General features: G+C 34.8%; 2 protein-coding genes across 7 annotated transcripts; one reads left to right on the top strand and one right to left on the bottom strand.

Moving 5' to 3' along the window:
• The first annotated feature begins 56 nt into the window (after positions 1–56).
• LOC111424747 (mediator complex subunit kohtalo) lies at positions 57–24,449 on the top strand. 6 transcript variants are annotated; one of them, XM_023058405.2, is made up of 19 exons: positions 57–777; positions 830–1,012; positions 1,070–1,423; positions 2,474–2,737; positions 4,732–6,051; positions 6,106–6,448; positions 6,508–6,712; positions 7,899–8,009; positions 8,069–8,421; positions 8,732–8,773; positions 9,191–9,455; positions 16,724–16,896; positions 16,948–17,230; positions 17,288–17,554; positions 17,613–17,825; positions 17,928–18,161; positions 18,283–18,637; positions 18,692–18,903; positions 23,807–24,449. In XM_023058405.2, the coding sequence occupies exons 1-19, from the start codon at positions 225–227 to the stop codon at positions 24,332–24,334; spliced, it is 6,258 nt and encodes a 2,085-aa protein (XP_022914173.2). In that variant the 5' UTR covers positions 57–224; the 3' UTR covers positions 24,335–24,449. The 6 variants fall into 6 exon arrangements, with proteins under 6 accessions (XP_022914173.2, XP_071052507.1, XP_071052506.1 ...); XM_071196406.1 differs by having other exon boundaries at positions 9,179–9,455; positions 18,325–18,637; XM_071196405.1 differs by having other exon boundaries at positions 9,179–9,455; positions 18,298–18,637.
• Positions 24,445–25,978, bottom strand: LOC111424749 (replication factor C subunit 4). Its single transcript, XM_023058411.2, has 5 exons — positions 25,668–25,978; positions 25,340–25,615; positions 25,059–25,277; positions 24,723–25,005; positions 24,445–24,665 (listed from the first exon to the last, which is right to left on the bottom strand). The coding sequence occupies exons 1-5, from the start codon at positions 25,772–25,774 to the stop codon at positions 24,489–24,491; spliced, it is 1,062 nt and encodes a 353-aa protein (XP_022914179.1). The 5' UTR covers positions 25,775–25,978; the 3' UTR covers positions 24,445–24,488.
• Positions 25,979–25,980: the final 2 nt, after the last annotated feature.

Raw genomic sequence — 25,980 nt, 5'->3', positions numbered from 1 at the left:
GATTTATAATAAAAAATTTATTTAATCCTAGATGGCGCTAAAAACTATTTGACATGTGTTTGACGTTTCAGACCAAAATGTACTATAGAAGTTTCAGTTTATTTTTTAATTGATTACAAAGCAGTTATGTTTCTTGCTTAGATATTATTATTAAATTATTAATTGAATTAAAATGTAGTGATATAACAAATAGTGTTTAATTAATTACCATATACAACTTCAAAATGCTTTGTAGTCATCTTTATGAGAAAAGACCCTTAAAAAAGCCAAGAATCGGGCCCCCGGATGTTTATCCCCAAGACCCCAAACAAAAAGAAGATGAACTTAACGTAACCAACGTAAAACACGGCTTCCCCTCATCCACCCATATAAGTGATGAGTTTGGTTCAGCAAGGGATAAAAGCCACAATGTTACTGCTGGAAAAGTTGGAGCTTATTTTAACTCTATCATCGCCAGAAAAGAAGAATTAAACACTCTGAGTGATTCTGGAAGGAAAAAACAACAGATTAATCCTAAAGATAATTTTTGGCCTGCTACTCAACGTACTAAAGATACCATAAGAGCTTGGTTTAAAGATTTAGCTGGAACTAAACCTTTGATGATACTATCTAAAAAAGCACCCAATTTTAATAAGAAGGAGGAAATTTTTACTACATTATGTGAATATCAAGTTCCAATGATGCGGGCTGCTTGGTTTATTAAATTAAGTTCTGCTTACACTGTTGCTGTTACTGAGGCGAAAATGAAAAAAAGACAGTTGCCAGATCCTACAACAGGTTATTATTTTAAAAACAATTTATTTTAGTTATTGTAATATTTGCTTTATAGAATGGACCGGCACTTTACTTAAATTTTTAAAAGATCAAATTCCTAAGCTGCAAGAATATTATTCGCAAGTAGATAAACCTCAAAATACTCCCGTATCGGGATCTAGTAGTGACACTGAACAAAGATTAGCTGTAAAGTATTGGATGTACTGTACTCGATTATTAAAGTATATGTATGACGAAGGTTAGTATAATAATCATAATATCACGATTTTAAAATAATTATTAAATTTTTTTCAAGGTCTTCTTGATAGGCAAGAAGTATTGACTTGGATCTTAGAGTTATTAGAAAAATTAAGATCTCAACCGACTGATGATGGCATTCTAAAACTATTTTTACCATTAACCATGCAATACATGGATGAATTCGTTCAATCCGAGCTAATGTCGCGTCGATTAGCTTATTTTTGTTGTAAAAAATTAGGCTATATGCTTAACAACGTCGCTGAATCTAATTTAATCACATCCCCTCAAGGTGATGCCACCAAACCGGAACAAAAAGATGCTGATAAAGATAAAAAAGAAAATGTTATTGTTAATCCAATTCAAAGTACATTAATGGAATATCAAAATTGTCCTCACCATAAAGATATAAGTAAGAAGTTCAATTGGGTCATCTTAAGGGGGTATTATCGGCTAGAAGCTTGTTTTTTTAAGTAATTTATAGGAATGAATTTTGCAAAAACTACCTAGCTACTTCCGCCTAACAAAATGATGGTATTAACTGTACCTCAGGCGGAAGCGACGCCGATTTGGCATATGTTATGGTGGATAACAGCTGATTTTAGTAACTTACCCTTAATCAGCTGTATTGGAACCATACACAATATGTTCCTCAGCTTTTAAGCCTGTGTAATTATAAAAGTTTTTAAAAAAATCGAAATTTTTCTAGATGATAATATCCCCTTAAGTGGCAATGCCATTTTAATTACTCATAATAATTGTTGTAATGATAATAAACAGGTCGCTGATATGTAGCTCCTCAAGTTTTAATGTTTTTTAAAATATATTACATTAAAGATAAATTAACTATACAGGGTCAATCAAAAAGTTATGACCAAATAAAGTTACGTTTCCTTTAATGGAACATCCTGTATATTATTTCATATTTCGGTTCATCTCGAAATTCTAAACAAAATTCATGTAGCACATCATAAACCTAAACTTAACCGTTTTTGAGATATTTAACGTTTATTATAGTTTGACAGTTTTTCATCTCTATAGCAACGCAGTGACATAACACATGTCAAAAATAGTTTGAATAATTTTCTAAATTGTGTCACTAATTAGATAAATTCGTAAATTTTTAAACGAATAAGTTTAGATTTATGAATTTTGTTTAGAATTTCGAGATAAACTGAAATATGGAATAATATACAGGGTGTTTCACTCAAGAAAACGTAACTTTGTTTCGTTATAACTTTTTGACTGACCCTGTATACTTAATTTGTCTTTATTGTAATAGATTTAAAAAAATACTAAAACTTTTGTATCTTAACATTTTTGGCTAGCTATCTTACTTTAGGAGATAACCGACCGTTTCCTTACATATCAGCGACGCTGTATTTAAAGTTAACATGGCATACTCCTTTAAGTTAATACTTGTAAAAATAAATATTATTAGGTGTAAATTTTTCTCATATAGTTTTAGAATTATCGTCAATAATTCATTGCATAATTTTGGAATGTCCAACTGCTTTGGTTTGGTGTAGCACAGGAAATGGAACCATGTGGCACGGATCGCCATTAGATTTACTCCCAATTCCACCTTCAACCCTTCCAATGCCCGTTAGAAGTGATACTAATTTATACAAAAAACAATTAAGGCAAATGGAATACAGTATAAGAGAACGTAGTAAAAGAGCGGAAGGAAAATGGTGTACAGATAAATGGCAAACATCTTCCGCAGGTTAATTAATTAACTAAGGGCTGGTTGTATTAATACAATATACCGATAAATCTACCTGATAACTATCCGACCGATAAAGTTATCGGGAGGATAAAAGCGTTGTACAAACTGTTTTTGTCGGTAGAATTGCTATCGGCGAAATAAGAGTCGGTTGGTAGCATTTTTTCCCCATATCTAGTGATTTGTGCCATAGGTTGGTAATGCTAGCGCTTTTCTTTGAAGTTTGAATTAATAATAATTGTTTAAAAAAATTTTCACGACAGACAACTAACACAACGTACATGTATGGTAACCATACAAAGTTTTTATATAAAAACCTTGGTAACCATATATACAGGGTGTCTCACGTAACTGATTCGTTAGAACTTTTTCAGGTACCACTATTCGTAGAGATTTGAAACTTTGGTAGCATGGGTTGTTCATTCGGAACTTTCGATCTAAAATATTTTCAAGATGGCCGCTACATCCGGTCTACCGGAAGTAGACCATAACTTCGTTATTTTAAATGGAATGCTATAGTTTTAATTGTACGTAAAGAAATAGGTTGACTTTGATAAAAGTTATTGGTACCTAGCGTTTTTCGTTTTCGAGTTATTTTGGTTTTAAGCTTTTTTTGGTAAATTTCAACATGCTCTTTAAAACCTCATATCTCAGCCAACGTTCATTCAAAAAAGATCTACATTGGCACCATTACTCTTCAGATGCTATCAAATAGATTGTAATTAGTTGTATCGCAGTATCTTATACAGGGTGGTCAAAAATTGAATTACTGTTTCTCCATATTCAATGGCGAGAAAGTCGCAAATTTTAAACGGAACACCCCATATTTTTTTAGCCTATCAGAAAGAGAATTTAATTCTCTACAAATTATCTATAAACATTCCTATACTTATTTATTGTAGTTTGCCTCATATAGGGGAATTTATTAAAACATGCACGAAATGCAGGTTTTTTTATATTAAAAAGCTATGGAATTTTGACAGTTTTTTGTCCATGTTTGTATTATTGTTGTCATTAGTTACATTTGACGACGGGTGTAAGTCATTAAGTCATGACAGATTATTTCAACGCCGACATTTGAAATTTTTTTTTATCGAGACCAAAAGAAACCGCATATTTCCGGTCACCAGTGATGAAGACAACGAAATAAATATTTTATCGTATTTTATTGCATTTCCAAATTCAATTTAATAACAAATTTATATTTTTATCCAAATCTAATTTTTGTCATTAATTTTTTGTGTTCATTGTTTCATTTATTTAATCTTCTGTTTATTATTTTTGGTAAGTAAAAGCTAGTAAACTAAAAGATTATTAATCGTAGCTAATAGTAGAAATAATAATAAAAATAAATAAACGAAATTTCCGCCTTCTAATAAAAATACAAACAGTTTCCTGCTTTTCCTGCATGTTTTGATAAATTTCCCAATATGAGAGAAACTACAATAAATAGGTATAGGAATGTTTATAGATAAATTGTAGAGAATTAAAATCCCTTTCGGGTAAGCTAATAAAATATGGGGCGTTCCATTTAAAATTTTCGACTTTCTTGCGGTTGAATATGGAAAAACGGTAATACAATTTTTGACCAGCCTGTATAACATAACGAAATTTGCCAAAAAAAGTTTAAAACCAAGATAACTCGAAAACGAAAAGCGCTACGTACCAATAACTTTTATGAAAGTCAACATATTTTTTTACGTACAATTAAAAGGTGTAATAAAAAGTATAGCGTTCCTTTGAAAATAACGAAGTTATGGTCTACTTCCGGTAGACCGGAAGTGGCAGTCAATCTAAAAAAATTCTAACGAACCAGTTACTTGAGACAGCTGTATATCTGGCGGATAACTGTCTTATCAGCACCTCTGAGTGACAAAAATATCCGTACATTAAACTAACTTATCGGCCAGATAACACTGTCGGGAAGTTTATCGGTATATTGTACAACCGGCCCTAAATCAATTTATTTCGTTACTAGTTCAATAATTTACTAGGTACAGTAATAAATAGAGTATTAGCAGCTTTAGATGCGTTAGATCGTCATAGATTCGATCGAATGGATTCAACAAACTCTTTGGATACACTTTATAATAAAGTTTTTATTGGAGGAAGTGACCAAGAAAGTGCAGTAATAAAACTGTTGTGTGAATGGGCTGTTTCACCCGAAAGAACGGGTGAACATCGAGCTTTAGCTGTTGCCGCCCTTTTAGATCGACGTCAAAATGATGCGAGTTCAACAACTGATCAAGATGCAAGCACAACGGATGACAAAGATTCGAATAGCTCAGTTCCGGGGGGTCCTCCAATGTTTCAATCACTACTCATGAAATTTTTGGATACAGAAGCTCCGGTTCCCGCACCCGATGATTGTCCCCAAAAAAAGACTGCTTTTACCAACCTCGTCCATCTTTTTTCCGAATTAATAAGAAGAGATGTTTTCTCGCATGATGCTTATATGTGTACATTAATTTCTAGAGGTGATTTATTAGGGCACGAAGAAAGTTCGGATTTAAATCACCCAAAATTAGAGGATCATCATCAAATGGATTATGATGATTCAAAGATTGATGATGACTTGGATAAGATTTTACAAAATATTAAAGAAGATCAACAAAACTCAATGGACATTCCAGATAGCCCAAAGGATCACGATCACCACGGCCATCATTCCCACGTTCCTCATTCATCATTAGGCCATGTACCAATGGAAACCGATCAACATGATCACAAAATCAAACCCTCACGGCATTTATTATACACAACACACTTCCCGTTGTGTCAAGATGATCCTTTCGCTCAACACGATTGCAATCAAAGACACGTTTTGTTGTATGGCGTTGGGAAAATTCGAGACGAAGCTAGACATACAGTAAAAAAAATGTCAAAGGAAATATGCAAATTATTTTCGAAAAAGTTTAGTATCGATGTTGCTGAAGGTGGGAAGGTGAAAAAACATTCCAGGAATGAATTCAATTTTGAAGCGACTACTCAAAAATGTCAAAGCTTAAGTTATTTCGATCAACACGTTGTCACATGGCAATGTAGCGTCACCGTGATTGAAATGTTAAATTCTTTTGCAACGGGAAATTCGAATTATTTACCGGTACAAGAACACGTTGCGTTCCTTTTTGATTTGATGGAACTCGCTTTAAATATTTATGGGTTAATCGATGTTTGTATTCAAATTTTGAAAGAATTACCGGAAGTTGAAGCTCAATTAATTGCTAAAAATTCTACTTTAATGAGAAATTATACCACATCTTTATCGTTATATGTCGTTGGAGTTTTAAGGAGATATCATAGTTGTTTATTATGTAAATAATTAAATAAATATTTATTGTTAGATTTGATTATTATTTTTTTTTTAGTGTCTCCAGATCAAACTTCCGCAGTATTTGAAGGTCTTTGTCGAGTTGTAAAACACGTAACGAATCCGGGTGATTGTAGTTCAGCTGAAAGATGCATTTTAGCACATTTATATGATTTATACTCTTCGTGTAGTTTATTAAAAGGAAAACCTCACACCGTTGAACCTTTTGGTAACGCTTACCCAAAAATTCGCCAAGCTTTATACACTGCTTTACAACCAACACCAAGTAGTAGTTACGTTTACAACGCTCAGTATATGCAAGAAGTATTTTCAAACCCAAGGAGAGGTGGGCGAATTGAGGCAGCTTGGGCAAGACAACTTAGTGAAAATCCAAATAATAGGTGAAATAATTTTTTTTACATTATATAGTGTGTTAATAAATAAAGTTTGTTAATTGTAGGTATTCTTTTGTGAGTAATGCAATAATCCATGTTTGTCGTGAAACTGATAATGAACGTTTAAACGATTTGGCAATAATGTGTGCAGAAATGACGGCTTGTTGCAATACTTTGGCATCTGAATGGCTTGGGGCTTTATTAGCTTTATGCTGTCCAATGTCGCATCCCGGATACTATACTGATGTTTTAGGACAGTTGGATATCCAGGTAATTCAAAATAAATACTTAACTAAGGGCCGGTTTATCAATATCTAGTTAAGACGATTTATCTGTCAATTAAAATTGTAGCTGATAGATAACGTCGACGAATCGTTTATCCACCCGTAGTTTAGCGTAATCTTATAGATAAATATGACATTTGGATACCCACCAGATTGAAGTGCTGGTTAAGGGTTTACCTATTAGATATTGTCAAAAAATGTGAGCACAAGTTTGGTTGCTTGGTGAAAGGAAATGACAATAAAATCAAAATATAACGTCAAAAATAAATTAAGCTCATAATTGTGGTAATGGATAAGCAAGAGAAAGAAAAGATCATCAAATTTTAGTACAGCAGAAAAGAACTTGGTGATGGATTTGGCAAACGAATATAAAAATGTTATAGAAAATAAATAATAATCTAGTAATTTAAAAAAAAAATTATAATATAATCTATAATCTAATATAGTATAATCTAAAATCTAACAAAAAAACGTGGTCGTCCAACTCCTCAAAGTGGTTTTGACTTTTGTCTTTCTTTTATAATATATGGTCGTCGTTTATAATTTAAGAGTTGGACAATATCCTCATCTTTATCGCTGTCTAATAAATATTCATGTAGCAATTCCATTATAAAAGAGGTTTTCGAAAACAAAGCACAATACCGAAAGCACACAGGAATGGTAACCTCCAAAACACGATCAGCTGTTAATATCAACTTCATAAACTAAAGTCAATTATTCAAATTTCACCAATTACGTTTCATTTCCGTTTCTAATGTTAACACTCAGGGGTACCATCCATGTTCTATCTCGTAGGTTGCTGCCTGCCGGGTAGAAAGTTGCTGGATAAACGGTTCACTGAGGTTATCTGTTAGGCAAGTTTATCCATGAGTTGCGTATCTAACAGATTTAACTCAACATTGATAAACCGGCCCTTAGGCTCACTTTTACCATCCTCCTGATAAACTATCTAGAGGATAGTTGCCATGGTTACAGCTCTTTTAACCGCGCTCATTGGCTAATAGTTGGATTTATCTATCAGGCAAATTTACCAAGAGATGGCAAAAGTGAGCCTAAAACTAGAACTAACACTAAGAGCATTAAAATTAGCATTAACACTAAATTTAGAACCTTTATACATAAAAATAAACATCTATTAATATTGAATCTTTTATTAAAAAGTTTGTTTTTAGGATGTTAGCATACACAATGCATTAGCTGTTTTTACCAGCATCTTAATCGCAAGACATTGTTTTTCATTAGAAGATTTCGTAGGATTACTAGCCTTGCCAAGTTTAGTAAAAGTAAGTATTAACACAACTTTTCACTTTTTATTTATTTATTTATTTTTTAATTATTATAGGTAAAATCTTTAGATAGCGGTGTAGGGGCTGCAGAAAGTGGAATTCGTCTAACATGCCACCTTCTCCTTCGTTTATTTCGTACAACGGAAGGTCCGCAACCAGGGTTATATTCAGTAGGCTCTCCTCCATTAACGGCTCCACGACCACCTTTGGGTGTAAGATATAGTTGCGATAGACATCTTTTAGCAGCCGCTCATCGTAACATACAAGTAGGACCGGTATTGGCAGTTTTAAAAGCTGTCTTAATGGTTGGAGATACAACGGCGAAGGAAGGTACAGAATTAAGTATATCACACATATTAGGAACTAGCGATTTATTGGGAGGTGAAGATGTTCCATCTTTGGATTTGACGTGAGTGCTTTATAATTATTAAAAGAAAAGGAGGCTTAAGCCATTAACGTTACCAGTTTTTGATACTAACTCATTCTTTAATAATAAAAAAATTCAGACGTTTTTGATATTTTCCATTTTTAAGCGCGAATTTTTTAAGTAGATTGAATTGAAAGTTATTTTTTTTTGTGTCGAAAAATAGGTATTTTATTAACAAAGAGGCTAATTGGTAGCTATTTTTTATTAATTAGTTGTAGCTGAAAAAGAAGTAACGAGGTTTATTTTGATTTAATTTGAATTGTTGTTTGAAATTTGTTATTTCTCTTGTCAGGGTGATAGACATGGATGTTTGCGGGTCGAGGACAACCCATAGGTTTGTCTATGATGATATCCTAAGCTTTGCCTTTGTAGTAAAACACTTTTACATCACACACCAACCTGCACATTACATAGAACATTGCTTTATTTATATTATTATTTTTTTTTGTTTATTTCTTAGTTGTATACACTTTTATTTATCCACACCTGCTTGTAATTACTTAAATTATCTCTTTTTAAATTTCAATTTCGGTTCTTTTCTATTTCGTTAATACCTTCAAGTCTTAATTTTACTTAATAGTTAATTTAATTAGAATTTTTAACATTTAACCCTTTAATAATATCTTAGTGTTATTTCGAAATTAATTTGTTGAATTTAATTGTGTTAAGGGGTTAAATTAATTGATTTTTTTTTGTTTTAAGTAAAAGTTTTTTAAATTATACAAAAAAACAAGTTTAGTTTCAATTTTAGTAGACAATCGAGCACCGGAAATGCGGAGAGCACGGCTTCTCTGTCGGCATTTGCATGCCATGTGCTACGGGAGATCTGCTCTCAGCAGTGGGTGCTGGAACGGTGCCTATGTCATCCGGAGGAGCTTTGTCATAACGATAACCTCCTCGACAACGTTTTAACCCACAATCAAGCGCAACGTTTACTTCATATGATTTGCTATCCAGATACAAGTTCAACAATTGATGAATTGGATCAAAAAAGTATGATTGCAAGAATTTTAGAGGTAAGTATATTTTCTTTTTTATTATTTGATAAACTATATATTGTACCCAAGTATTTCAATTGTTCGAATTTTGTGTCATCTACGAAAATTTCGAATTGGGTATCCGTATTCATCAGAAGGTTATTCACTCAGTTATTTCAATGCTGATTTCTAGACCATTGACTTCGCCTCAAATCGCCGAGGTCGCTTGCGGGCGAGGCGCTGGATTCCCTTCAACATTTATGTTTATTATTTTTCTTTTGGTTTTTTACCAATATATATAAGGAACGATTTCGCTTTAAATCGCCGAGGTCGCTTGCGGGCGAGGCGCTGGATTTGATATATCAATTTAGGAGAATTCTAGTGCCTCGCCCGCAAGCGACCTCGGTGATTTAAGAACAAATGTCGTCTTATAAGTGACTTTGTATCTTCACCACGATATATAAGGAGCGATTTCGTCTTAAATCGCCGAGGTCGCTTGCGGGCGAGGCGTTGGATTTGATATTTTATCAACTTAGTAGAATTCTAGCGCCTCGCCCGCAAGCGACCTCGACGGTTTGAGAGTAAATGTCGTCTTATAAGGGACTTTGTGTTTTTACCAAGATATACAGCCTGATTCAGAGTAAGCGCCTTATTTTTTTTTAGCCACACTATGGGTACTACTTTCAAAATATTTGGCAGTAATATGTTTTAGGACACTCTCTACACGATGGTGATATCACATTATAATGGAATGCCAAAATTTTTTTTTTATTATTGAGAAATAATACATTTTATTTCCTATCCTACCCCTCCCCATCTCCTCCCCGCATCTCCCTACGCTGCCTTGTCGCCACCACCTCCCTCATCCATTCTCTTCCCTCTGCCCCCTCCCCCAGCACCTGCTTCCAGCCGATCACCTCCTCTCTTAGCTCGTCACACTCCCTCAGTAGGTGCTCCAACGACTCCCACTCCCCCCCACATAGCCTACAACCCCTCTCCTCATCTCTCATCCAATACCTATTTGCTCTCTCCTCATTGCCGCATCTGAATCTTGCCACCATCCTCTTCCCCTCCTCATCCCCCTCCACCGACAGGTACTTCGGCAATCCCTCCGTTATTATTTCCTCGTACTTAGGGTTGCACCTGCTCTCCCTTATCTGCCCCCTTCTTTCTTGCGTCTGTACATCTCTATCCCTGCTCTCCAGCTCTTTCCACTTCTCAATCCCTTCCCTCCTTCTATCATCTACCGCTTTCACTGAGTACCCCACCCTTCTGAAATATTCCTCCCTCCCTCGTTGCCCGTAACCCCCTTTCCCTGCCTTAATCTCTTTCCAGCACTCCCCCAAAATTTTACATTGAGACCTCCCTTCAACCCTCTCCTCAAAACGTCCCGCCCTTTTACCCGCCTCCACTCTTAACTTATCAACCTTCACCTCTTCTCTGACTATGTACTCCGGCGTCTCTTTTGCCAACCCCAAAACCCATCTCCAATACCTAGCCTGTACGCCTTCCAACAGCCCTTGCTCTTTCCACCCCCAAAGCTCCGCCCCGTACATCATAACACTTCTAATCAAGCACTCGAATATCATCTTCCTTTTTCCCATATCCCTTCCAAATAATCTCTCTCCCCACCCCCAGACCTGCCCCATCACCTTATTCGCCTTCTTTGCCATTGCCCTCACATGCGCGCCTTCCTTGTTGTCCTCCCTAAATCTGTACCCCAAATATGTATACTCCCTCACCTCCTCTATCTCCTTCCCTTCCCACCTCCAGTCTTCGCTCTTCCTTCTACCCCCTTTACAGAACTTCATAACCTTTGTCTTTCCTACATTCACCTCCAGAGCCTTCCCCCTAAAATAACTCTCCAAACTCCGCATCATCGCCTTCATCTCCTTCGCCTCTCTCGCCACTACCACCAAATCGTCCGCGTAAGCCAGTGAATGTACCTTCCTCCTCCCTACAACCACACCTCCCATCTGCCCACCGGTCAATCTGTCTTCCATGTCTGCGGTATACAAGGCAAACAGAGCGGGACTGAGTGGACATCCCTGCCTCAAACCCCTCGTTGTCCAGAACCTATCCGTTAACTCGTCACCCACCTTTACCCTAGCTATCGTCTCTGCGTATATCTCCCTCACCCTGTTTATTGTCCCACCAGTAATCCCTCTCCTCCTCATCTCCTCCCATAACTTCCCTCTATTCACCTTATCAAACGCTGCCTTTAGATCTATGAATAGGGCGTAAAGCTTCCCTCCCTTCCCTTCCAGCTCTTTATCCACCAAGTGCTTCAATATGTACACGTTATCTATCGCGCCCCTTCCCTTTCTAAATCCTGCCTGTCCGTCCGGTAAGATCCCTTTCTCTTCCATCTCTTCCTCCAACCTCTGCAGCAGCACCTTCGCATATATCTTGTACGCCGAGTCCATTAAGCTAATTCCCCTATAACTTTCCACTACTCCCTTCACTCCCTTCTTGTACAAGGGGCTTATTATCGCCGTCCTCCATCCAATCGGAACCCCTTCCCCTTCCCAAACTTTGTTCAGCGCTTCCAACAACTTTCCCCTCACTTCTCCCCTGGAGCCTTCCCCCTCTTTAGTCCCCCCAACGCCGCCTCCATTTGTTCCCCGGCCATCTCCTCTCCTCTCCGTCCCCCTGTATCTACCTCCTCTTCCCCCTCCAGCAGACCCTTGAAGTAATCTCTCCACTCCGTCATTTGTATTTCACTGGTTATTTCCTCTCGTACTTTCCTTATTTTGTTTATATATTTCCAAACTTCACCCTCTTGTCTCACCCCTCTAATCTTTTCCGCCTCCCTATCCCTCAATTCTTTCTTTTTTCTTTTGCATATCTCTTTATATCCCCTTAATGCTTCCCTATATTCTTCCGCCCCCACCGACCCTCTCCGCCACTGTCTCAACTTCCTTCTCGCCTCTCTCTTCGCTCCCATGCACTCACCATCCCACCATTCGTTCCTGCCTAGCTTTGCACTGCCCCCTCGTACGTACTCTTTCTTCAATATCGCTTCCTCCACCACCCGCACCAGCTCGTCCACCCCCCTAGACAGTTTTCTTTTGTAATGTCAATTATAGCGTGAAGGAATGTGAGGTAAGGTTAGTTTTGTTTACAAACATTAATTATACCATGAAGTTTTCTTTGGCAATTTGTAATGGCAATTATAGTGTGAAGTTTTCTTTTGTAATGTCAATTATAGCGTGAAGGAATGTGAGGTAAGGTTAGTTTTGTTTACAAACATTAATTATACCATGAAGTATTCTTTGGCAATTTGTAATGGCAATTATAGCGTGAAGTTTTCTTTTGTAATGTCAATTATAGCGTGAAGGAATGTTCGGTAAGGTTAGTTTTGTTTACAAACATTAATTATACCATGAAGTATTCTTTGGCAATTAGTAATGGCAATTATAGCGTGAAGTTTTCTTTTGTAATGTCAATTATAGCGTGAAGGAATGTGAGGTAAGGTTAGTTTTGTTTACAAACATTAATTATACCTTTAAGTTTTCTTTGGCAATTATACTCTGTTTTTAAACCAGGACGAGTATTTTAAATTTGTCACTAGATTGACCTTGCACGTGATTGGTTGAATGCGAGGAAGGTTCACACACAGGCAATTTTGAATTTGAAGGTTAGGTTATTGACAATTCGACAGTTTCGTGTCATTATTGTAAATTTTGTGTTCTTAAACCCTTCTTTATTATATTTTGAAATAAATACACTCATAACTTCAATGTTAATTTGTATGTTTAGTGTTGACGATAACAAACGAAAATAAATACAATAATAAGTAAATAAATAAATAATAACAATTATTAATTTAAATTTACCGCCAAAATATCTAGTGATATTTTCTGGTGATTTTTCCTAGTGTAAATCTGACTTTCGCGTTTACTCCTCCTGGTTTAAAAACAGAGTATAGTAGCGCATGAATGTTTTACACTCGATGTTATTTTTGTCAAAATAAATAAATAAGTAGATGTTTATTACAAAATAAAGTTTAATTGTTTCTTTTGTGTCTAGCGCTACTTGATATTTGGACAAAAATAACATCGAGTGTAAAACATTCATGCGCTACTAGATTAAAATGTGTGCTTTTTGATGGGGAAAGAAATGAATTTTTAAGATAAACAAAATACTATCGTATAAAGAATGTTTTTAAGACCTCAATAATAAAAAAAAAATTTTGGCATTGAATTTAAAAAAAAAAAGTTGACAGTCGCCATTTTGAAATAATTCTTCCAATTGAAAATGTGGCATCACCATCGTGTAGAGAATGACCCAAAACATATTACTGCCAAATATTTTGAAAGTACTACCCATACTGTGGCTAAAAAAATAAGGCGCTTACTCTGAATCAGGCTGTATATAAGGAACGATTTCGCCTTAAATCGCCGAGGTCGCTTGCGGGCGAGGCGCAGGGTTTGATATTTTATCAACTTAGGAGAATTCTAGCACCTCGCCCGCAAGCGACCTCGACGGTTTGAGAGTAAATGTCGTCTTACAAAGGACTTTGTGTCTTCACTAAGGTATTTAACCTCCTGCGTACATCTGTACTACTCATAGTACGTTAGAAACATAAAAATAAACTTATAAAAAATGTGTCTGGTACTCAGGAGGGTAAGGAATGATTTCGCCTCAAATCGCCGAGGTCGCTTGTGGGCGAGGGGCTGGATTTGATATATCAACTAAGGAGAATTCTAGCGCCTCGCCCGCAAGCGACCTCGGCGGTTTGAGAGTAAAGCTAAGTTTCCACATGCACGGATTAAAAATGCTTCATTTGCATATGGAAATAGCAAAAAACCGCTGGCGCCAATAAATTGGTGCCAGTAATCATAGCGCCAATAAAGTTGACGCTACTTCTACTTTTTGGCGCCAGTAATAGTATTTATAAAGAAAACGTGTAACTATTAACGTGTTCATCTAATTAAAATGAACAAATCCGTTAATAAACCGTCCAAAAAATGAGAACAAACAGTACTATTTCTAGAAACGTATGAATAATATCCATGTTTGTGGAATCAGAAAATTCCACAATATAAGGACCGACAAGCACGAAATGAAGTTGTCAGAAGGATAGTTGAAATTATGAAGAAAACTGTTCCTAATTTTGACGAAACCTCTTCAAAAGCAAAAAAATTGTGCCTTTTGGCAAACGATACATATATTGCAAGGATGTAAAAGAATCTCCAGAGGTAGGGTTGCCAGATGGGTACTGTATGAAAGTAGGACAATTGTGCAAAAAAAGCCTGATTTTTTATAAAAAAGCCGGACATATTTTAAAAATGCATTTGTACATGTATGTGAAATTCAAACTATATTTTGGCAATTTTTATATTTCGCAAAGTTGCCCAGTCACTATTATTAACCAAATCAAAAGCGATAATTACTAATAAAAGTTTCTGCTAATGCTTTTATTTTTTAAAAATAAAATATTCTTATAACCTACTTGTAACATCGAACATAATACATAAACAACAATAATAACAATTAACAAAAAACATATATACTTTATATAAAAACTCTACTAGATTAGTGGTCTATACCTAATGCATTTAAGTTTGCAAATCTGACTGCGAAGAACTTGCAGCCCCTGGTGGTTTATGATTAGGACAATATTTGTCAGACGAACCAATTTTTTTGAGGGGTTATAGGTTATAGATGGCGATGGCGCCTCGTTGCAAGGCAGTTTCTGGCTTTTTTTTTCTGGCTAGATTTTTGTGGTTGACCAGTTGCATTTTGTTTGCACTCTTTAGAAATCGAGTAATTATTGTAGAAATCGGATTTAATTTGCAATTTTTTCCCTAAGTTGGAAAAAGCCGGACAGAGAGAAAAGCCGGCCGGACATAACCAAATTGCCAAAAAAGGAGGACATGTCCGGCTTTAGCCGGACGTCTAGCAACCCTATCCAGAGGCCAAAAATGTTAAAGTTGCTTGCAGTTTTACATGAGCTGGGCATCTCTCATATACGTATGTTGTTTTTGTATTTTAGAGGATTCAACAAAAATATGAAACTCTCTTCAGTCATTCTTAAATGATTAAAAAATGCCTCCTGATCTTCATGGCATAATTCTCTAATTAAAGTACTAGACGCACCTAGGTTATTTCTACGTGCAATCCACGATCTAACCCAGCAACTATGTTTTCGCTTTTTTTTTTTGTTAATAACACATTGATGCCAGCGCGAAGTACATCACTTGACGCCATTTTTATTATTAAATTATAATTTTAGTACTGTGCCAGTACACAATTATAACATTTATGTGGAAACAACTTCTGACGCCAGCTAATTGGCGCCAGTAATCCGTGCATGTGGAAACTTAGCTTTAATCTCGTCTTATAAGTGACTTTGTGTCTTCACCAAGATATATAATGAACGATTTCGCCTCAAATCGCAGAGGTTGCTTCCGGGCGAGGCCCTGGATTTGATATATTAACTTAGGAGAATTTTAGCGTCTCGCCCACAAGCGACCTCGGCAGTTTGAAGCTAAATGTCTTTTTAAAAGAAATGTTGTGTCTTCTCCAAGATTTATAAAGAACAAATTCGGCGGAAAGAATGTTAAGTAAGGTTAGTTTTCTTTTGCATTATCAATAATACTTGTCATATAACAAGAACATGAGAATAAAACTTGACGGCCTGCTGCTAAGAAACATCACAAAGTCATTTCTCTCACCCATCTATACAGGGTGTGTCAAATGTCTGGAATATAGCCAATAACTTCGCCATTTGTGGTTTTAAAGAAAAATATTTCAAATACAAGTATCATTATTAATCGTGGCGCATTTTTTTTTCTATTTGTTTGTTTGTATTGTTTTTTGTTTCGTTACTATGGCAACCAATGTTGTTATTTTAAATATTTCTTTTGCATACTTTAATAGAGGATAAGTCCCTCTATACGATGAACATATTAAATCATATGGTTGCATAAGAAAAAAATGCTTCTGAAAATATGAAATCAGCAAATTACAATCAAAGTGGGCGCCGAAATAGTGCCGTTGATAGCTTTAAATGTCAAAAAATTGACAGTTTAAACAAATATGGCGCAATTAAGCGAACGACAAAGAATCCAAATGTTTGTGAATTTATCTTCTATCAAGATATGCATCCCATTTAAAATAACAATGTTGGTTGCCATAGCAACGAAACAAAAAAAAATGTAAACAAGCAAATATCGCTAAAAAATGCGCCACAATTAACAATGGCGAAGTTATTGGCTATATTCTAGACATTTGACACACCTGTATATTTTTTATCATTCTTTTTTTATTAATACTTTAAATGAAGCAATCTTTTTCAGAATTTAGAACAATGGACTTTAAGAATGTCTTGGTTAGATCTTCAATTAATGTTTAAACAATTTGCAAGTAATTCATCAGAATTAAATCAGTGGTTGGATACTGTAGCAAAAGCGGCTATTGATGTTTTTCAACTAAACAGTACATGTTCATTACAAAACCTTGACGATAAAAAGTAAGCATTATATTATTATATTAAATACAATTTAATTTAAATTAAATTCAGATCCGAATCGAAAAGCAAAAGACAAGATTCAATTTGGTTGGTAGCCCCTTTAGTTTCTAAACTTCCGAGTGCGGTGCAAAGTCGAGTTTTAAAGGTTGCTGGGCAAGTATTAGAAAGCGGCGGTTGGTGTAGAGATCCGAAAACGACCAGGCGATCTTCCGGTGATAATCAGAGTTTGTTGAGTCACCAACCTTTTCTTAGTTTGGTCTTGACTTGTCTTAAAGGACAAGAAGAAGGACAACGAGAAGGATTATTATCTTCGTTACATCAACAGTTATCTCAGGTTTGTTCGATTAAAAAATTAAAATTAAATTTAATTGATTTTATGATTGTTTATTAGTTGGTTGTGTTGGCCAGAGAAGGAAATTTATCTGATATAATAAATAATGAACGTACATTAGATGGATTACAATTACGATTTGCTTTAGTAGGAGGAGTTTTTGACGCTTTCCAGAAAAATATGTCGGTTACAATCGATTGGGCGTTACTTTTAGTGCAATTAGTAACAAACGGCCTTATAGATCTCCATACACATAGTGAATTATTTACTACTGTTATTGATATGTTATCGACTTTGGTACATTCAGCTTTAGCAACAGATAGTCAGGTAAAATAATTTTTAATTAATTAAATTGATAGTTATGAAATCATTCTTTTTTAAATAGGAGGATAGCCGGAAAATGTATTTAAATTTAATCAAAAAATTAAAAAAGGAATTAGGTGATAGACAAACTCCCTCTTTATTACATATAAGACAATTACTACCATTACCAAGGTACGTAAATGAAGTGATTACTGTTGAACCATCTGGTATCTTAACAGACAGCAAAGGAAATAAGATTAGTTTTGATAGTATTGACAAGAAACACGGACTTTCAGTAAGTTTGAATTAATCGCGTCCATTAATCATGTTTTATCAACAGCTTTTTTTTATTAATTCATTGCTTATTTAATAATAAATAAAAATAACGACAACTTAGGTCTCGGATCATCAAAAAGTAAGCAGTTGGGACGTCTTAGAAGGAATGAAAAATCCAGCTCCGCTATCTTGGTCTTGGTTCGGCGCCGTCCACATCCAACGTCAACCATTAGCTTGCGAAGAAACCCATCGTTTATTGAAATATCACACACACAGCTTAACAAAACCGTCTTCTTATTATCTTGAACCACCGCCTCTTCCACCCGAAGATCTCGAACCATTACCTGATAAATCCGTTAGTTTATTACTTTTTTTTAGTTCTTATTTGCTTCGCGGAAAATTAAATTATTTTTTGGTTTATTATTTACCTTTTTTGTTTGCTTATTTTATTTGCGTCTATTAAACGTATTCTAAAGGAGTCTGACCTGAAGGCTGATACCCCGTCTTCTGTGGACCAGAGCCCTTTGGGTGCATTCCCCGGATCCAAAGGACGAGGAAAAGGACAAAAGCGGAAGCCGAAAAAAGGAGCACCCGGACAGATGCCTGTTACGAGTATGACGATGGGGCAACAACACATGGGGCAAGTTCAACCGAATATGGCTGGAATGCAGGGGGTTCAACAACAAAATCCTCAAATTCAACACATGGGAAATTATGGGCAAGGACCTGGAGGGATGCAACAACCGCAGCCTAATCAACAATTTGCTGCCAATCCGAATCAACAACAGTGGTATAATCAACAAACTTATTATCCCCAACAAATTAATAATGGTATAATGATATATTAATAATTAATTAAGGGGATTTTGATTAAAATTTTTTTAGTGAATCGTTTTGAACGCCCACAACAAATTAATCCATCAAAACAAGCTCTCTCTAATATGTTAAGACAACGGCTTCCTCACACTCAATTTATGCCCAATCAATCTCAAACTGGTCCTAATCCTCAAGCTGCTGGTTATGGACCGATGCAACGACACGCTTTTCCAAGACAATCATTACGACAGCAACATCCATCAGCTATGCAATCAAATCAGGTAAAATCAAAAAAATATATTGACGTCTTTATGGCAAAAAAGTTATAAAAGACAAAAAATTTACACATTAATTGCTAATTTATAAGACCGTATTTATATTATGGGATGTATTAAGGGATATAAATGTATTATAAATAGGTTTTGAGTCATACATGAAGGTTTCGGATCGTTTGCACATTTTTGAAAAATACAGGTTCGTAATGGCAATTTTGTCAGAATCGAAATTTTTTTCATATTTCAATATTTTCGGTTTTTTGTGAGCTTATGGAAATATTCAATATATTCAAAGGTTTAAGACGGCTGAACCTGAATGTTTCTAGTTCTAGGTCTACAGCTAGATGTCTGCTTGAGAGAAACTTTTGATCCACTTGAGAGACTGTTTTAGCTCTTTTCTATAAAACTTGCGAGAGCTTTCTCTCAGATAGTTTTCTCAGGACCGTGTCCACTAACGAAATGTGTCCGTGCTATGGAAAGTAAAATTTATTATCTTTCAGTGTTTGGTGTGTGTAAACATGGATGTAAAAAAAATTGCAAGTGCAATAGTGTTGTACAAAATTAAAAAAAAAAAAACAAGCAGAAAAAATAAAAAGAAGCTATTGGGTGAAACCACGTATTTAGTCTAGATTAGAGCTGGGTGTCAACAAATATACTGGATTCACAAAAAAGTGAACTTGATTGCTTTAATCCTTTGTCTCCAAAGAATTAAAAAATTTTGAAACTTTGTGACATAATTAAAACGCTATCAAAATACGTTCAGTAAAGGCCTTTGGAATCAATTTTAGCAAAATATGTATTCCCCCCATTCCAGGGGGATAATGGTACTTGAGAGTAGCATTAGGCATTAAAATATATTTTAATGATATTGCAGTAAACAAAAACTTTTATTGCCAATATAAAAATAATACATTTTTTATTACGTTAGAAAATAAGTAACACTTGCTTTAGCTAAATCACATGATATTCAGAAAAACAGATCTTTCTTTCATTACAACATAAATAAACACCACGCAATACATTTTGAGTGGGTCTAGCTTTGGCAGAACAATTTTCACAACTTCCTCTTTCTTTTGAACTTGTGCTACGACATTTTCGTGTACGCAGTAAATTTGAATATTTATTTATCAGGCCTGTAGCTACAGAACGACGAAAATCTGATAGAATATTGAGAAAAAACATATTGAGCAAACACTAACATTTTCGCATAATCTAAGTGTCAAAAAAGATGCTAATTCAAAAATTCCTGGAAGCCGTGTTTATTGAAATTAAGAAATGAAACTTATTCTAAATTGAAGCTTAAAGCTTTCTGTTTAAATCGATGTATAATAATCGTAGGGTTGAATTAGAAAAATATTGAGAAAAATAGTATCGAGTTAAAACTAATATTTTCGTATAACCTAAAAATGTCAAAAAAGATGCGAGTTTAAAAATTCCTGGAAGCCGTACTTATTGAAACTAAGGATGAGACTTATTCTAAATTAAAGCTCAATGCTTTCTCTTTAAAATGATGTATAATAATTGTTGGGTTGGATTGGAAAAATATTGGGAGATAAAATGTTGAAATAAAACTTACATTTTTTTATAGCTTAAAAGTGTCAAAAAAGATGCTAATTTAAAAATTCCTGGAAGCTGTGTTTATTGAAATTAAGGAATGAAACTTATTCTAAATTAAAGCTGAAAGCTTTCTCTTTAAAATGATGTATAATAATTGTTGGGTTGGATTGGAAAAATATTGAGAGATAAAATGTTGAAATAAAACTTACATTTTTTTATAACCTAAATGTGTCAAAAAAGATGCTAATTTAAAAATTCCTGAAGATGTATTTCTTGAAATTAAGGAATGAGATTTATTTTAAATTAAAACAACTTAAAGCTTTCTTTTTATAACGATGTATAATAATTGTTGGGTTGGATTGGAAAAATATTGAGAAAAAAAATGTTGAAACAAAACTTATATTTTCGTATAACCTAAAAGTGTCAAAAAAGATGCTAATTTAAAAATTCCTGGAAGCCGTGTTTATTGAAATTAAGGAATGAGACTTATTTTAAATTAAAGCTTAAAGCTTTCTCTTTAAAATGATGTATAATAATTGTTGGGTTGGATTGGAAAAATATCGAGAAAAAAATGTTGAAACAAAACTTATATTTTCGTATAACCTAAAAGCGTCAAAAAAGATGCTAATTTAAACATTCCTGGAAGCCGTGTTTATTGAAATTAAGGAATGAGATTTATTTTAAATTAAAGCTCAATGCTTTCTTTTTAAAATGAGTTTTTAAAACTCCCGTTACTTTAAAGTACCGTCGGCACACAAAGGGTTAAGGGCACTTATAAATGCAAACTATACGTTTATTGTCGTGTACATGATAGCTTAATAGTGGCTTGGCAGTATTTTGGAAATTAATTAGAAAATATAAACTTAAACGTCTCAATTGCTGAAAGAGACTAGAAATCGTTGGCAGAAGACTAAGTATTACTAATGAAAGACTAGATGTTGCAAATTAAGCATCCTTCCTACAGAAGATTTCATACTACTACCAGAAGACGAAATACTGTTGGTAGAAGACTAGATATTGCTGGCAGAATACTAAGTATTGCTAGTGAAAGACTAGATATTGCAAATGAAGCACATCCTTCTTACAGAAGACTACACATTACTACTAAAAAACCAAATACTGTTAGCAGAAGACTTAATTTTACTGTGAGATCAAATTATGTTGTTAGAAAACTAGATATTACCAATGCCAGCTCCACCATATTACCGCGGAAACGCTCAAATTATGCAAAGTAATGCTATGCAACATAATCAATTCCAACAATAACAGTAATGAATGCGACAAATGATGAGGATGCATTAAGGGGGGCCTCAAGATCAACCAGGATTGGTCGCTCATTTACAAAGGGGACAAATGAATCTTAAACGCCTCAATTGCTGAAAGAGACTAGACAAAATCGCTGACAGAAGACTAAGTATTACTAATGAAAGACTAGATGTTGCAAATGAACCATCCTTCCTACAGAAGACTTCACACTACTACCAAAAAACGAATTACTGTTGGTAGAAGACTAGATGTTGCTGCAAAAGACTAGATATTGCTGGCAAAATACTAAATATTGCTAGTGAAAGACTAGATATTGCAAATGAAGCACATCCTACTTATAGAAAACAAAACACTACTACTAAAAAACCAAATACTGTTAGCAGAAGACTTAATTTTACTGTCAGAAGACCAAATTATGTTGTTAGAAAACTAGATATTACCAATGCCAGCTCCACCATATTACCGCGGAAACGCTCAAATTATATAAAATAATGCTATGCAACAAAATCAATTCCAACAATAACAGTAATGAATGCGACAAATGATGAGGATGCATTAAGGGGGGCCTCAAGATCAACCAGGATTGGTCGCTCATTTACAAAGGGGACAAATGAATCTTAAACGCCTCAATTGCTGAAAGAGACTAGACAAAATCGCTGACAGAAGACTAAGTATTACTAATGAAAGACTAGATGTTGCAAATGAACCATCCTTCCTACAGAAGACTTCACACTACTACCAAAAAACGAATTACTGTTGGTAGAAGACTAGATGTTGCTGCAAAAGACTAGATATTGCTGGCAAAATACTAAATATTGCTAGTGAAAGACTAGATATTGCAAATGAAGCACATCCTACTTATAGAAAACAAAGCACTACTACTAAAAAACCAAATACTGTTAGCAGAAGACTTAATTTTACTGTCAGATCAAATTATGTTGTTAGAAAACTAGATATTACCAATGCCAGCTCCACCATATTACCGCGGAAACGCTCAAATTATGTAAAATAATGCTATGCAACAAAATCAATTCCAACAACAACAGTAAAGAATGCGACAAATGATGAGGATGCATCAAGGGGGGCCTCAAGATCAACCAGGATTGGTCGCTCATTTACAAAGGGGACAAATGAATCTCAAACGCCTCAATTGCTGAAAGAGACTAGATATCGCTGACAGAAGACTAAGTATTACTAATGAAAGACTAGATGTTGCAAATGAACCATCCTTCCTACAGAAGACTTCACACTACTACCAAAAAACGAATTACTGTTGGTAGAAGACTAGATGTTGCTGCAAAAGACTAAATATTGCTGGCAAAATACTAAGTATTGTTAGTGAAAGACTAGGTATTGCAAATGAAGCACATCCTACTTATAGAAAACAAAGCACTACTACTAAAAAACCAAATACTGTTAGCAGAAGACTTAATTTTACTGTCAGAAGACCAAATTATGCTGTCAGAAAACTAGCTATTACCAGTGGTACAAATCCCGTTTAAATTTTTGCCCAATACTTGTTAAAATTACATCCCTCGCATCCCGATTATGTCCTTTAAATTTGTTATTCCAAAGAACTGAATTTTCTTCATACACTTCAATTAATTCAAATATTTCTTCTTGGGACCATTTTCTTCTAGGCGTCATCTTTAAACGTGTTATATTGAGAAAACTCGCAGCAAAATTTGAACCATGTTCGTTTTATGACAGTTACTCTCACGATAGATAAATTGTGCGTGTCCACTGGAGTACAAGTCTCAACCTGTTCACTCTCCGAAAGTTGATGGAGGGGACTCTCTGATAGTTACTCTCAGATGCGTGTCCACCAGAAAAAATACTCTCGAAAGCATTTCTCGCAAGTGGACACCTAGCTTAATGTTACTTCTAGAGACAGTTGTAGGTAGCACTAGTTAGTATGAGATATCACTATGTTGCATATTTTTATTCAACTAAAACTAGAACTAACACTATCTGTTACTGTTTTATTAAAAACAACGTAATATTTATTAATACGGACCTGATGTCATAAAATTTATGACACGCGCCCACTCGATGGTTAATTATAATTTAATAATCATTTTTTTAGGCAATGTTCCAACAACCCTACAGTAACATCCCCACAGGAATGAACCAAGCTTACGGTAATTACCCAGCTACTCAATCCCAAATGATGGCGAATACAATGCAAACTAACCAACAAATGATGCAACCCAATCAAGCGACGATGTACGCAAGTCAACAGCAAGGTTTTACCCAACCAAGAGGTCCCCAACCTGATTATAGAGGAATGGGGCAAACACCGCGTCCTAATTACATGCAACAAGCACCCAATGTGACCATGAATCCTAATATGAACGCGATGGGTCAAATGGGAGGTGGAGGGCAAGGCGGTCCAGCTCCACCATATTCCCGCGGAAACGCTCAAGTTATGCAAAATAACGCTATGCAACAACAAAATCAATTCCAACAACAACAACAGCAAAGAATGCGACAAATGATGGGGATGCATCAAGGGGGGCCTCAAGGTCAACCAGGATTGGTCGCTCATTTACAAAGGGGACAAATGAATCCTAATCCGTACCAACAACAACCACCACCCTATAATATGGGATAATATAGAAAGTTAAAGATCTAAAATGTGTTCCATGGTGTATCAGTATTGTATGAGAAATTTTGAAGGAATTCTTTGATGCTATGTGTCTATTTTAATAAAATTAAAACAAATTCAATAGTATTTTTTATTTACTTTTAAAGCATGTAGTAACAGATCAAGAAATGTGATAAGCTGTCATTAAAGTACAACCTAAATCTAAGAGTTGGATATATTCTGAAGAACCATCTTGTAAACGATAACTTGATAACGCAAGTTTTTCACCTATAATAGCTTTTTGTTTATTATTAAATTCATTAGACTCAATCAATAAATCATTCATTTGCTCCAATATCTAATTTAAAGTGGAAGTAAATAATATAAAAAAATATTTCAACTCATTTCATTTTACCTGCAACCCAGAATAAGCCTCCAACATAAATTTCTCAATAAATTCCTCCAATTTATTATAATTATTAGTTTTACAAACGTTCAAATAATCATCAAGCCATTCTTTTGGAACAACTCCAGTAACTTCTAAAACATCTTTTATACCAAAGTCCACGCCTTTTAATCTAGAACAACTTTGAAGGCAAGTAATTGCTCTTCTCATATCACCACCACTAGTTTCAACCAGTTTATTTAAAACATCATCATTGGCTTTAACACCTTCTTTCTCACAAATAAGACTCAATCTACTTATTAAAAAAATTGTTACAAAAATAATTAATGTAAGATTATAATTTACCTTTCATAAATCATTGATTCATTTAATGGTTTAAATCGAAATTTAGTACACCTTGATGTTAAAGGCTCAATAATTCTAGAAACGTAATTACAAAGTAAACAAAATCTTGTTGATTTCGTTTCTTTTTCCATTGTTCGACGTAAAGCAGCTTGAGCTGCATGAGTCATTGAATCGGCTTCATCTAAGATTACAATTTTAAATGGAGGGCAAGGTTTTCCACTTAAAAAGAAAAAAATTACTTTTAAAATCAATGAAAAAGTAGTTAAGTAAAATTTAATTACTCTGGTCGAGTAGCACTTGCAGTGAGTTGAGCAAAAACTTTAACTTTATCTCGAATAACTTGAATACCCCGTTCATCGGAAGCGTTCAATTCCAAAATGCGGTCTTTATAAATATCTCCGAATAATTGTCGCGCCGCTGCGAGAATTGTGCTGGTTTTTCCTGTACCCGGGGGTCCATAAAACAATAAATTCGGTAAATCCGCACCTTCTATACATTGTTGGAGTACAGTAACAGCTTCGTTTTGTTCGACGACATCAGATACAGTTTTGGGGCGACTAAAAAATTTATTTCAATATTAAAAAGTGAGGTTAAAAATTAATAACTTACTATTTTTCAACCCAAGGTATAGATTTAGACTTTTTAACTTGTTTAGATGAACCTGAATTCGATTTATCTTCAACATTTATTTTCCCCGACTTTAAAAACGATTGCATTTTAATAAATAATTATGAATTTATGATTTTTTAGGTTGGAATGTTTAAAAATTATCCCGCCAGACGTATTGCCAAATTTAAAAAATGATGCGCGCGCAGAATGGATATTTTAAAGTTGAACAGTTCAATTAAAAACGTGGTTTTAAAAGGAAATCACATCGAAAAAATGTTTGACTAACTGGAGTATTAATATATTACTCTACTAT

This window comes from Onthophagus taurus, chromosome 6 (assembly GCF_036711975.1).
Source record: "Onthophagus taurus isolate NC chromosome 6, IU_Otau_3.0, whole genome shotgun sequence".
NCBI lineage: Eukaryota > Metazoa > Arthropoda > Insecta > Coleoptera > Scarabaeidae > Onthophagus > Onthophagus taurus.
Note: the sequence above shows the minus strand (reverse complement) of the source record. Positions and strands in the feature narration are given on the sequence as shown.

Coding starts and splice junctions, on each gene's coding strand:
- LOC111424747 (XM_071196404.1), top strand. CDS start 225: ATGCTTTGTAGTCATCTTTATGAGAAAAGACCCTTAAAAAAGCCAAGA. Junction 8,774..9,178: donor GGGTCGAGGACAACCCATAG/GTTTGTCTATGA, acceptor AAACAAGTTTAG/TTTCAATTTTAGTAGACAAT. Junction 18,638..18,691: donor TCCCCAACAAATTAATAATG/GTATAATGATAT, acceptor AAATTTTTTTAG/TGAATCGTTTTGAACGCCCA.
- LOC111424749 (XM_023058411.2), bottom strand. CDS start 25,774: ATGCAATCGTTTTTAAAGTCGGGGAAAATAAATGTTGAAGATAAATCG. Junction 25,616..25,667: donor ATACCTTGGGTTGAAAAATA/GTAAGTTATTAA, acceptor TAAATTTTTTAG/TCGCCCCAAAACTGTATCTG. Junction 25,278..25,339: donor GCAAGTGCTACTCGACCAGA/GTAATTAAATTT, acceptor TTTCTTTTTAAG/TGGAAAACCTTGCCCTCCAT.